The 12,895-nt window shown below is 41.2% G+C and overlaps 1 protein-coding gene across 4 annotated transcripts in view; it reads left to right on the forward strand.

The window, feature by feature from the left end:
* The window catches only part of prkdc (protein kinase, DNA-activated, catalytic subunit), a 31,933-nt gene that overhangs the window by 16,480 nt on the left and 2,558 nt on the right, over positions 1–12,895 (forward strand). For 2 of the 4 annotated variants that reach the window (XM_026179402.2, XM_080305947.1), the window contains 35 exons: positions 64–127; positions 221–369; positions 551–691; positions 869–988; positions 1,082–1,225; positions 1,424–1,575; positions 2,320–2,451; positions 2,787–2,898; positions 3,087–3,211; positions 3,325–3,474; positions 3,945–4,118; positions 4,391–4,489; positions 4,629–4,839; positions 4,978–5,152; positions 5,259–5,462; positions 5,637–5,752; positions 5,895–6,026; positions 6,229–6,408; positions 6,510–6,718; positions 7,514–7,652; positions 7,822–8,010; positions 8,668–8,892; positions 9,089–9,197; positions 9,351–9,453; positions 9,553–9,715; positions 9,802–9,976; positions 10,081–10,280; positions 10,533–10,716; positions 10,898–11,058; positions 11,240–11,451; positions 11,545–11,632; positions 11,712–11,855; positions 12,016–12,223; positions 12,321–12,388; positions 12,474–12,694. In XM_026179402.2, coding sequence (XP_026035187.2) covers positions 64–127; positions 221–369; positions 551–691; positions 869–988; positions 1,082–1,225; positions 1,424–1,575; positions 2,320–2,451; positions 2,787–2,898; positions 3,087–3,211; positions 3,325–3,474; positions 3,945–4,118; positions 4,391–4,489; positions 4,629–4,839; positions 4,978–5,152; positions 5,259–5,462; positions 5,637–5,752; positions 5,895–6,026; positions 6,229–6,408; positions 6,510–6,718; positions 7,514–7,652; positions 7,822–8,010; positions 8,668–8,892; positions 9,089–9,197; positions 9,351–9,453; positions 9,553–9,715; positions 9,802–9,976; positions 10,081–10,280; positions 10,533–10,716; positions 10,898–11,058; positions 11,240–11,451; positions 11,545–11,632; positions 11,712–11,855; positions 12,016–12,223; positions 12,321–12,388; positions 12,474–12,694 — 5,378 coding nt within the window. Of the gene's footprint in view, positions 1–63; positions 370–550; positions 692–868; positions 989–1,081; positions 1,226–1,423; positions 1,576–2,319; positions 2,452–2,786; positions 2,899–3,086; positions 3,212–3,324; positions 3,475–3,944; positions 4,119–4,390; positions 4,490–4,628; positions 4,840–4,977; positions 5,153–5,258; positions 5,463–5,636; positions 5,753–5,894; positions 6,027–6,228; positions 6,409–6,509; positions 6,719–7,513; positions 7,653–7,821; positions 8,011–8,667; positions 8,893–9,088; positions 9,198–9,350; positions 9,454–9,552; positions 9,716–9,801; positions 9,977–10,080; positions 10,281–10,532; positions 10,717–10,897; positions 11,059–11,239; positions 11,452–11,544; positions 11,633–11,711; positions 11,856–12,015; positions 12,224–12,320; positions 12,389–12,473; positions 12,695–12,895 lie in introns of all 4 variants that reach the window. The other 2 variants (XM_080305948.1, XM_080305946.1) reach the window with 1 other exon arrangement.

The following is a 12,895-nucleotide window of genomic DNA, read 5'->3' on the forward strand; positions in this document are numbered from 1 at the left end:
TTGTTTGTTTTTTCTGCTAGTTTTAGTCATGGTTTATTAATTTATTTTTTTTAAACATTGCAGGTCCCGCTTGAGAGGAAAAAGAAATACGTTATGATTCGAAAAGAAGTAAATGAAGAGAATGGAGGTAAGAAGTGTTTCTGTTTGTCACAGACGTATAAATGTATCTTACTGCAGCTTGACGGTGTGTGTTTCTGTGATTTATTTGTGGTTTCCACAGAAGCTCCAGTCTATCTGTCCTCCCAGTCATACATGGCTGACAGCAGCCTGAGCGAGGAGATGAGCCAGTTTGACTTTTCCACAGGAGTCCAAAGCTTTTCCTTCAGTTCCCAAAACCCAGAAGGAGAAAAGCGGGCTGTTGCAAAAAGAGTTAGTTTTTTCTGTCTTTTAAAATGAGAACACAGGAGTTTAAAATGACTATTGTATAACCAGTTGAACATTTTTGAAAGCCCCAATGGAAACCAGTGTTAAGGATAAGTCATTTGCTGTTTCAAAATGGCTCTGGTTTCATGGTTATCAAGAAGGTTTGCTAACGTGTTTGTAAATCTAGGAGACAGAGGAGATGAGCCCGTCCCAGGATGCAATGGTTGATCTAGAAATGGATGAGCTAAACCAGCATGAATGCATGACGACCATGACTGCTCTTATTGGGCACATGCAAAGGAACAACATAACCCCCAAAACTGAACAGGTCAGTGCCAAAGTACGGCAGGTTTTCATTATTTATAACAGGATTAAGTAAGTCTGACGTTTACTTCAAATCCTAAAAATTTTCATGTAATTACAACTCTCTAATTAATCTCTGTAATGAATATTATGAATGTGTGATGACTACTGAGGAGTTTGTGTCAAATGCTCTGTAAAACAGGGAAATGTGCCCAGTGAGCTTCCTCCATGGATGAAATTCCTACATGGAAAACTGGCAAATCCATCAACACCTCTGAACATTCGACTCTTCATCTCTAAGCTGATCATCAACACAGAGGAGGTGGATGTCCCTCAGTTAATTCTTTCAAATATAGAAATTAGTTAATAAAATAGGTTGTACGACTCATTTTCTTTTTTCTTTTTTTTTCTCCAGGTGTTTCGGCCTTATGCCAAGTACTGGCTTGGGCCACTTCTACAGCTTGTTGTCTCTGGAAACACTGGAGGAGTGGGGATCCATTTTATGGTGGTGGATGTGGTGGTTACGGTGCTATCCTGGACAAGCCTGGCTACACCCAAAGTTTGTCATAGTTCAATTTATGAATGTGAAAACGTGGCACCAAATCAGCTGCGATTCAGTTAATTTATTTATTTATTTTTGTTAAAACGCTACGGAGAGTCATAAATTGTATTTTACTCATTTGTTATCTGCTATGATATGATACATTTCTTATAATAAAAGTTTATCATTGATAACTTCTCTTTTTTTTAATCTAAGGGTAACCCCAGAGATGAAGTCCTTGCCAACCGGCTGCTGGAGTTCCTGATGAAGCACTGCTTTCACTCTAAGAGGCCCGTTTTCCGCCACAACCTGGAGATCATCCGCACTCTGGTAGAGTGCTGGAAAGACTGTCTGCATGTGCCTTACAGGTAGTGCTCACACAAGATCACATCAAGTCCAGATAAACTTAACAGTCACCAATATTTAAGCTGCTGGCATCTTATTTTGTACATCAAAAATCTGCATTTAATTACCAACATGGTAAATGGCCTGTATTTGTATAGCGCTTTACTAGTCCCTAAGGACCCCAAAGTGCTTTACACAACCAGTCACACACACATTCACACACTGGTGATGGCAAGCTACATTGTAGCCACAGCCACCCAGGGCGCACTGACAGAGGCGAGGCTGCTGGACACTGGCGCCACCGGGCCCTCTGACCACCACCAGTAGGCAACAGGTGAAGTGTCTTGCCCAAGGACACAACGACCGAGACTGTCGGAGCCGGGGCTCGAACCGGCAACCTTCCGATTACAAGACGAACGCCCAACTCTTGAGCCACGATCGCCCCATGTGTTATAAACACTGGTGTGCTGAACAGAGAATGAAATCTTTAGGAATAAACACTTTCTGATGAGTTGTTCCTGAGTAAAGTTGTCTGTTGTCGACTCTAATTATGTCTTATGTTGTTATAAAAAGTAGGAAAAATGCTGCATTATTTTATCCTTTTGTTTATTTGAATTACAAATGTTGTACAGTCTCAAACATATTAACATAAATTATAAATGTAAATTTTTTTTTCTTGCATGTTTTTTTGTTTGTTTTTTGTTTGTTTTTAACAAAATGAAACTGATCTGTGGTCCTTGGCTTTCTCTCTTTTCTTGCCTTCTCAGTCTAATATACGAGCGATTTTGTGGCACTGACGCTAACAGCAAAGACAACTCTGTTGGGCTTCAGCTGCTGGGAATCATCTTGGCAAACAACCTCCCTGCCTACGATGCGTCGTGCGGAATTGAATATGAGAGGTAAAAGTTGCAAGTTGGAAGATGCAAGTTGAAATCAAAGTTGAAATCAGCAAGCAGGAAGCGAAAGGCAGACTTTGGTGTATTTTTGGCAAATCCTCCTGGATCTTTCCACAGTTCACAGCAATCACAGGTTATAATGGTTCTTCACCAAATTGTGCTCAGGGTCAGGGTTACATTTGTCGAGCAGTAATGTGTGAAAAGGATCGCGATCCAGATGAGCTACTATGCCACTGACATTATAGTCACATGTATATATGTGTGTTGTAGCTCATGTACTGCTGTGCTGCAAAAATATGATTTCTGTATGGTGTCCTCTTTCTTTTTTTCTCCTTCAGGTACATTCAGTCTCTCACCACCAACGTATCCTATGTAAGATATAAAGAAGTCTACTCGGCTGCTGCTGAAATTATCGGCCTCATCCTGAAGAGCATGACTGATATGGGCGAGGTATGAACTTTCTCTAGTTTCGGTTCATTTATGCCTCGACCACATGTTAGATTTATTTTGACGAGTCTAAGTGTTTATCTTATGTTATCCTTCTCAAATCACTGAAATCCCTTTTTCAGTTTTATTGCAAGAATTGTTGTTTTTCCCTCACAAGTATGACTTAATTTTTTAATGTTTTTATTGCTTAGCAACATCAAGAACTTCTCAGTCTTGCTACAAGTAAGATAACAAATCTGAAGAAAAAAGACCTGGATGACAAGTTCATTATTTGTTTGAACAAAGTCTCCAAGCATTTTCCTCCATTTATGGATCGGTAAGTTTACAGTGCGAATTTATTTATTTATTTATTTTAGTATAATTTTCTAAATGTAATTATCAAGCTACCTTCCAAGCTTTGGTCTTCCTTATTTTCTTTGTATTTTTCAGGTTTGTGAATTATGTGTTCTTCCTCCTGCCAAAGCTGCACGGCGTCTTAAAGACTAACTGCTTGGAGTGCGTTCTGAGCCGTGCTGATGTCATTCCAGAAATCTTCCTGCAGCTGAAGATCACCGGCTTCATTCAGATGATGAACCATAGGCGAGTTCTTCCTTGCTGCCTCTCTGTTTAGTTCTCTTTTTTTATTATCATATCCACCATCATCATTGCAAAAATGTCAGAAATGATCACAGAACCCTATTGGGCCTCTGCGGTGGAGTTTTCTTTTTTTATACACGCCAACAGGGCCAAACATTTGAATGTGTGTTAGCGCAAGTAAAATCCTTTAATGGTGATGGAAGCATTAACCATACGGAATCAATGGGAATTTGACATTCAGGGCATTTTTTTAAATTTAGTTTGTGATCAATTAAATAACTATAAATGTGGGGTGGGTTAGCAGGTGATCTATATGCCTGGGTTCAGCTCCACCCGTCCTGTGTGCCATTCTCCCTGTTCTCTGTCCCTTCTTTCTTGTTATAAAAATAATAAAAGCCAAAAATAAATCTTACAAAATTAAAAGTGTAAATTAAGAGGTGCTGAACCATGTTCCTCCACATTTCTCTTTCCAGGGATGAGGCACGGCAGAGAGCATGCCTCGATATCATCCACAAGATTATTCCCCGTCTGACGCCGGTGGAGCTTCAAGAGCTGCTGGGCTCTGTTACGGCTTTCGTCTCTCATCCTTCTCCAGTCTGCAGAGAGCGGATGTACGACATCCTAATGTGGATCCAGGACAACTATGGGTGAGGCTTTTTGGCTTCCAGCCTCAACCAGATCATAGTTTACTATTTTTTGTTTGCCTTATTGGTATTTATTTGTTTGGAAATGTGCTGCCTCTTGGCCAGGACTCCCTTGAAAAAGAGGTTTTTGATCTCAACGGGACATTCCTGGTTAAATAAAGGTTAAATAAAAAATTAGTGTTTTCAGATTCGACCCACATAATGCCTTTGTACAGTCTTTTTTCAGTAGGATCGTCTGACCGTTTTATTCATGTGACATGTTATTTTTCTTCCAGCGATGATGAAAGCATGGAAGACAACACCTCACTGGAAATTCTCAATGCTGCTAAAGAAACACTGCTTCAGGGTTTGTCAGAAGAAAATCAAGGCCTTCAGTAAGCACCCAATATGACTTTTTTATCCCCATGCTAATATAATGAGATACTTTCCACAGTGGATATTTGTATTTTTTAAATTTATTTCATCTTTTGTCGACTCTTCTGATGTTGTGTACTCCTCGTTCCGTCTTTTCAGGCTGTATGTTTGTAACTTCTGGAGTCAGGAGAAGCGCCTCCCCACTGCGACCCTCGAGCGAATGTTGATGGTGCTCCGTTCTCTGTACTCCTGCAAAATAGAGAGGTGCTTTTTAAGCCTGGCCACCAATCTGCTTCTGGAAATGACGAGCCAGAGTCCGGACTTTAAACGAAACATGTTTGAGTATCCGCTGTCCGAGTGCACCTTCCAGGTCAGCTTTTGTGTTTCTTGGATTCATTTACAGAAAAGAAGAAGAAGAAACAACTTTATCTGTTTTGGGGTTTTTTTTTATTTGCTTGTTACTAAGAAGCCTGATTTGTGAATATCATGTTTTCATTTCACTCTATAGGACTATGTGATCGATTCCAATTGGCGCTTCAGGAGCACAGTAATGACCCCCATGTTTGTTGAAACCCTAAGCTCTCAAGGCCCAGAGAGTGTGGCAGCATCTCAGTCTGGAGCGATGAAGGGAAAGCTCCGAGCCACGCAGACTTCATTAGAGTTCAGTCAGACACAAACACAAGGTACCGCTGTGTTTCAGTTTACCCACCTTCAACGCAACAAAGTACCTGTTAAAATGCTTTCCTTCATTTTTGAATATGCAGATTACCACAGCTGTGTTTTTCCCAGGTCGACGTACTGCATATAACTGGCTGACAGGCAGCAGCGTGGATACGCTGGCAGAGTACTCACTCGGCTCCGAGTCGATGTCGTCGTTGCTGGTGTTTGATAAGAAAGCAGAGAGGCGAACCGCAGCGAGAAGACCAATAGGAGAAGGCTTTGGGCTGAGGCGCCTCACTGCATCAACAGATGAGGTGGACAGCCGCACCAGAGGTTAGTTTGACCATCCACCTCAGTATTAACTGCATAGTATTAAATGTAAACTAATTTTTCAGTTTTTGATAAAAAAAAAAAAAAAGCACCACCACAAACACATCTTGTTTCAGTAAGAAGAGACTAAAGCTTCACTCATTGGTTTAAATGTAAATTTTCACTTTGTATGAACAGCAGTAAATGAGCAGCGGGCTAACATCCTGAGACTGAGACGCAGGTTTCTGAAGGATCAGGAGAAAGTCAGCTTAGGTTTTGCCAAAAAGGAGATCCAGCATCAACGGCAGGAAAAGGTATCTACCGTGCTGGGATTCAACCAGGAGCCACTCAGACCAATCCGTTCATCTATAATGCAGATTTTCTGTGTTTGCTCTCGCTAACTTTCCAGGCCTGCGATAGACTCGTAACTATCAGTGGTTCTCTTGTGTGTCACAGGAAGAAAAAGCCAATCTGGCCCTTAGAAAAGAGGCTCAGGTGACTTTGTATCGTAACTACAGGGTGGGAGACTTTCCAGACATCCAAATCCCGTACAGTAACCTCATCGCTCCACTTCAAGCTCTAGCACAGGTAAGACTGCCAACGCCATCTGTTCAGACAAACCATAAACGGGCACATGATGAACCATATGATCAGACTTTGATTTTATCATAAACACTTCATAGACCAAAAATAGTTGCAAATGATGGGCCAAAATGAAGGGGGAAATTTTAAGGAAGAAATATTGTATGTAAAATGTTAAATATTACACTTTTCCCCTTGCCCTAACTAGAGAGACCCGATTTTAGCCAAACAGCTGTTCAGCTCTCTTTTTGCTGGTATACTGCAAGAAATGGCGAAACAACGGAGGCCAGAGGAGAGCGCGAGGATCAAAGAGGAGCTGCGGTCCAACATGAGCAACTTCCTGAGCAAGAGTACGCTCTGCTTTCCTCCGTTTATAGCATGTGTGCAGGTAAGAAACAGATTTGATAGTTAAACTCCCCTTTCTGTATTTAATATATTGAAGAAAATATATACAAATGTTGTATTTTGGGGGGCTTTTTTGTGTGCTAGGATATGTGCTACCAACATAAAGAGCTCCAACAGCTCAACCCAGCTTCCATCAGCTCCACTTGTCTCATGAGTCTGCAGCAGCCATCGGGCATCCTGCTGCTGGAAGAGGGTTTACTGCATGCTGACGGCCCCGCTGAACGTCCTGCCAAACGGTCACGAGGACACAAAGAAATCCCCCCAGACACCAATAAATGGATTAATCTCGCAAGGTATTGCAGTAATTGCTGCCTTACAGCTGAGTGTTATTCTTAATATTTCTTTATCTGATTTTTTTATTCTTCAAAATATTTAATTACATCAACGAACAAAATCAGAGCTATGATGTCACTGAAGGTCACAGGTTCAGGAGTTTTAGTTTGCTGATTGAGAGTGTCTGGAGTTTGTTTTGAAGTGGAAAATTAAAAAAAAATCAGTATAGTATTGTGTGTTATGATTTTGTGTCATAACATGGACACCAAATATCAATATTTTTCTGATATTTTGGACTGACTTCACTCACTCACAGAGATTGTTGAAGGTTTGGCAACAAGTACTGTCTAATTTATAAATGCAGACAGATTGCTGCATTTCCATCAGTCTGAATGAATCTGTGTCACAACTCGAGGGGACAGCTGGTTGTATTGTGGTTATATTCCTGCAGAATAGGAACGTTGCTGGGAGCAAATGTAATAGTTAAATGTGACTTTCTCTCCATGTAGACAGCAACACCTGTGACTTTCACTGATTTATCACAGTTAATTGCTGTAATATAATAAGTAGATTGCTTTTAACTGCAAACTAGACTAATAGTATAATGACTTTATCTTAAATAACGTTTGTTTCACTGTCAGTGTTTGCATGTGTTGACTGTCTCACTTTGCTTCAAAAAACAATATTCAGCATGTCACAAAATCACGGTAATATTGTATCAGGAGTGAAGTATAGTGATAAAGTTGTATCACGGGGTGTGTGGTGGTTGCCACCTCTAATATTTACTGTGCTGTTTTTCTCCCGCTGTTCTCCAGGCTCTACAAATCTTTGGAAGATTATGATGTTGTGCGTGGAATCTTTGGTGGTAAAGTCGGGACCAAATCCATCACTTGTACTGCGCTCCAAGCTGAAGCCAACACTGACTTTGCAGAGGCTGTGAAGCTTTACAATGAGGTTTGTTAGTCCAGTAGAAGCTGGTGGTTGAATCCCATATTTTCCCACCGGAAGGGAAGGAAACCATATTAAATATTTCAGGAAAACATATGAAGTAATATATGAAATCAAAGGGCACCAGGTTTCACCGGATTGCTTGCTGTTTGTTTAAACTCTTATATACTGACAGGCTCTAAACACCGAGAGCTGGCCTGATGGCGAGCCCACAGACAGTGAGAAGGACTTCTGGGAGATGGCTGCTATGGATGCATATAGTCATTTGACTGAGTGGAAGTCTCTTCAGTACTGCTCCACTGTGAACATAGATGAAAACTCACCACCCAACTTGGAAATGATGTGGTCAGAGCCTCTCTACCAGGTAATAATAACCCAAATGATTTTACAGTTTAGGAATTCCCACTCACCTGCAACTGAAGCCTGCATTTTTCCTCTGTTGTGGTAACTGATGGCTTAAATTGGAAACCTACATTTTGTAATCTATTCATTCATTTCGTGGCTTTCCAAAACTCCTTGAATGAAACACTGCCGCAGTGAATTAGGTTTAAAGATTTACTTTGCAGGGTTTGGGGCTGTTGATCTGCAGAAATAGAACATATTTGTAATCATGTTCCTTCGGTTTCCCTTCCTGAAGATAACAATCTTGGTTTAATTACCTTGAGTGAGCTATGCTATGCTATGTCCCTGCTATGTTGCCCCACTTTATTTCCACATTAGCCCTGTTTACACAAAAGTGGCTCTAGAGTGTTTCTCTTTTCTTTCTTTCTTTTTTTTTTAGCAGTTGTGGCTTTTCCTTCACGCTAGTAAGAGGAGACTTAGGGGTATACAGTTGGGTCCTTCTGCAACCTCACCACTAGGTGTCACTGAATCCTTAAAACTGTATCTTTAAAATTGAAAAGAAATGTGTAGCATAGCAGTGTAACAAAAGCATTCACAGCATGTTGTGACATTTTTGGTCATTTGATATCAAATCCATTCTTCAAATGTTTTGCTTCCCTGGCGATTGCATTTGTCCTAGGAAATGTACCTGCAGCACATGATACGCAGCATGTTGAAGCAGCTGCAGCGGGGCGAGCGGGACCAAACGCTCCTCAGCTTCATCGACAATGCCATGAAGTTGGAGGAGCGCAAAAAGCTGCTGGAAAGTCATTACAGCCAGGAACTCAGCCTGCTCTACATCCTGCAAGAGGACTACGACCGCGCCAAATACTACACAAACTACGCCATGCAGCTCTTTATGGAGGTCTGCTCTCACACTCATTTCTCTGTCCAGCACATTCGATTCTTTGATTTACAGAGAACAGTTTATTTCATAAATGAAATGGGGGGGGGGGGAAACGGTTATATATGTACAGATTGTTGCTGTTAACTGAATAAGCAGACAAGTGTGTTATCTAGATTAACTTATTACACATGCTTACTTCGTTTGCCTCATATAGAGTTACTCCAACGTGGATACACTCCTGACTAAAAGCCGGCTAACCATTCTGCAGTCAGTGCAGGCCTTGACCGAAATCCAGGACTTCCTGTTGTTTATTAAAGAAGAGGGTGAGTGGATAGTGGCTTTTTAAAATGTTTAAAATGTTTGTTTGGTCTTTTTACAAGATTTTGGAATATTTATTCCTAAAACTGTCTTTGTTTGAATTTTTTTTTTTCAAGCTCTGAAACATTTTTGCAATTTTTACACTTTTTTTTTATTAGTGTCTTTGGACTCCCTCAAGCACCTCATCAGATCATGGACTGAACGGTATCCTGATGCTAAAGTGGACCCAGTGAATGTGTGGGATGATATCATTACATCTCGGTAAGAAGACTCTGCGTGCATATCTTTTTTTTTTTTTTTTTTAAAGTAAAGACAAATAACAGAACCTGATACTACCTTATTTTTTTCTCTACGTTTCAGGTGTTTCTTTTTGGATAAGATCAGGGAAAAGCTCAGAGGCCATGCTCCATCTGACAGCATGGAGGTGGACGGCTCAGGTGACCCAGCGGGCGACATTGAGACATTAGTAAATGACTGCAAGTTCAACATGAAGCTACGCATGGCTGATGGAGCCCAGAAGCAGGTGAAGAAACAAGTGTGGATGTTCCTCTGTCTGTTCTTTAGCATGCTTTCCCATCAAACTCATCCTGGACAAACAAATGTTTTCAGAATAACTTCCCCGTAGCTGTGAAGCTGCTGAAAGAACTTCACAAAGAAGCCAAAATGGACAGAAGATGGCTGCTGCGGTGGGTCCACAGTTTTAGCCGCTACAGCCATAAACGGTGTCAGGCTCAGGGTCCTGTGGAGCAAATCAGCACCATGCTGAAAACCATCCCACTCCTGGGTGAGAAGGAAAAAGAATGCCACACAAGTGTCGAGTATTCAAAGCTTAAAGGCCTTCAGCTTTCTTTTTTGCCATATTTCATGTCAGCTCATTTCTCTCTCCAGAGGACCTTCAGGCTGACACTGACAGTCAGAGTGCTACAGCTAAAGTGTTCAGATACCAGAAGATTCTCCAGGGTACATCGTTCGACATCTTGGCCACAGCTGTAAGCAGAAGTCCGTCAGTCCTAGGAACTATCGATGCTGACAAAGCAGAGAGAGTCGTAAAGCTTTCTGGAGTTTCCTCGTCCAATGCAGATCCAAAGGTACTCTACTTTTTAGGAAAATACATTGTTTATAGTTGCTGGCTAGAGAAGAAACTTGCATGAATGACTAAACTGGGATTATAGTGGCAAAAATAATTGGATGTAAAGTGTTCTGCATCATTTCTGTGCTATATATGGGAATTGCAAAAGGCTCCACTTTATTCCACAGCAGATTATCACACTAAACCCTTCTTTGTAATTTTATACCAATTGAATGAACAAATGAATCACAAAAGCAGTTTTTTCCTGCAGAAAGTGGAAGTGGGATTGCAGTTACAGGCGCTGAAGTTGCTATGTGAAGCGACCAGAAAGGCCGACGAGGAGCTTCAGTCTTATTCTCAGGACTTTGTGGAGACTAGCAGCATCATAGAGACGTACATGACCTTGGCTAACTTCTGTGACAAACGGTTAAGAGAGGAGGAGCAGAGCGATGCTGGTGAGTAGTGACATTTCCCAGGAAGAGATTTGTTCAGATTGATGCAAAAAAGACCAACAGTGAGCACCCAGAGTACTTAATGTGATCAATACTTGGTCTTAACACTTTAGCTGTGTGCTGAAGACTACTGAGAGGATTATTTCCTCCCTCAAATGTTGGTTGCCATTGTTTACGGTTACAGAAACACAGTTTCCAGAGCTTCTGGTGCTGCCGATGCATGTAGTGGAAAACATGTTGAAAGCACTGAAGATGAATTCAGAGGAGGCTCGCCTCAGGTTCCCACGCCTGCTACAGATCATTGAGTTGTACCCGTCTGAGACGCTGGACCTCATGACAAAAGAGGTTAGCTTTGTTAACAAAGAATGTCTTTAGTATGTCGAAACGTAATTCTGCTGATTATAAAAGAAAAATAATATATGTCCAGTAAACATAAAAAACATTGAAACTATTAGCAAATGTAAACCAAATACCTTAAAGCTTTGGGAATGCAGATGTTTTAATTGTGTCGTCTGTCTGTATATAGATGATGTCTGTTCCCTGCTGGATGCTGATTAGCTGGATCAGTCAGATGGTTGCTCTTTTGGACAAGCCAGAAGCTGTGGCAGTACAGCACTGCATAAAGCAGATAGCAGAGTGCTACCCTCAGGCACTGGTTTATGCACTCATGATCAGCAGTGAGAGCTACCAGTTTGAGGACTCGGCTACAGGACACCAGCAACAGGAGTTTGTCAACAGGTAAGTTTGTAGGTGCAGTTTTTTGGGGGGTCGGTGTTAAAAATATTTTTTCAAAAGCTTCAGTTTAATTTTATGAGCGCTGTGCATCAACAGGCTCAAGAGCATGCTGGACAAGGGAGGTGCTGTGAAGAACTTTGTGGATGCGCTTCAGCAGCTGACAAATCCTGAGATGATTTTTAAGGTAATGAGTGAAAGTTCAGACATGATTTCAATCAAAATGCCAGACGAAAACTGATTGTTTTCATTCTGTCCACACGCAGGATTGGTGGGATGGCGTAAGAAATGAACTGGAAAAGCCGACTTTTAACAGGAAGCAAATGGGAGACTTGTATGAAGAGATGCGGTCTATACTCGGAGACTGCAGCGCAGATAGTCACGGGATGTTTCGAAAGAAATTCATCAAAGTTTGTCATTTCTTTTCTTTTTTTCCTCTTTTTTTATCTCAAAAATATGATTCTCCAGAAATTTGTGAAATTAGGAGGCTAGTACAGATCATTCATCAGCAAGTGAAAAGAATATGCAGCTTCTAATCAAGAAAATATAATGTTATGCTGTTCCCTGCAGAAGTTTTTCAAAGACGTGGAGAAATTGTTGGGACCGAACGGCAAACAGCTGTTTGAAAAGAGGAAAGATAAAACCTTTTTGCAGAAAGTGGATGACCTGGCTGCATCCATGCGTGGATTTCAGAAGGAGCCAGGGAACCTGAAGGAATACTCACCTTGGCTGAGTGGATTTAAAGCAGACTCATTCAGAAATGAGCTGGAGATCCCAGGTTAAGAGCTATACTGATTAATATTGTTTGATTTATTTCAAACAGTCTCATCCGTTATGTTCTATCCACTGATGAGGCTGTGTTTTCTTTCTCGCAGGACAATATGACGGGAGAGCCAAACCACTGCCAGAGTATCATGCAAAGATAACCGGCTTTGATGAGAGGGTATGCACTTTAAAACAGGAAGAGTTAAACGGTTTGTTCTCGTCCTGGCTGTAAGTGTGAAAGTTCTCTGGGATCTTGCCTGCAGGTAAAGGTGATGTCTTCTATTCGTCGTCCCAAGCGTCTCATCATTCGTGGGGATGACGAGCGGGACCACCCCTTTCTGGTAAAGGGCGGGGAGGACCTCCGACAGGACCAACGAATCGAACAGCTTTTCGCTGTCATGAACATCCTGCTGAGCCAGGACACGTCGTGTTTGCACAGAGGCTTGCAGCTCCGCACCTATCAAGTCATTCCTATAAACACAAGGTGGTGGGCATGTCTGTGTCTCCATATCTGTCCCTTCAGTTCCACTTACACTGATTAAAGATTGAATAAAATGGTTTTTTTTTTAATTTTCTCTGATAAGACTATCCAGTAAGAAAAATTTATTTAATATTATAAGTATCATTTGGTTCTTGGTCCCATATTTAATTACTTAACAATTATTAGACAAAATATTAACTAACT

Source organism: Astatotilapia calliptera, chromosome 9, assembly GCF_964374335.1.
Source record: "Astatotilapia calliptera chromosome 9, fAstCal68.1, whole genome shotgun sequence".
Lineage (NCBI taxonomy): Eukaryota > Metazoa > Chordata > Actinopteri > Cichliformes > Cichlidae > Astatotilapia > Astatotilapia calliptera.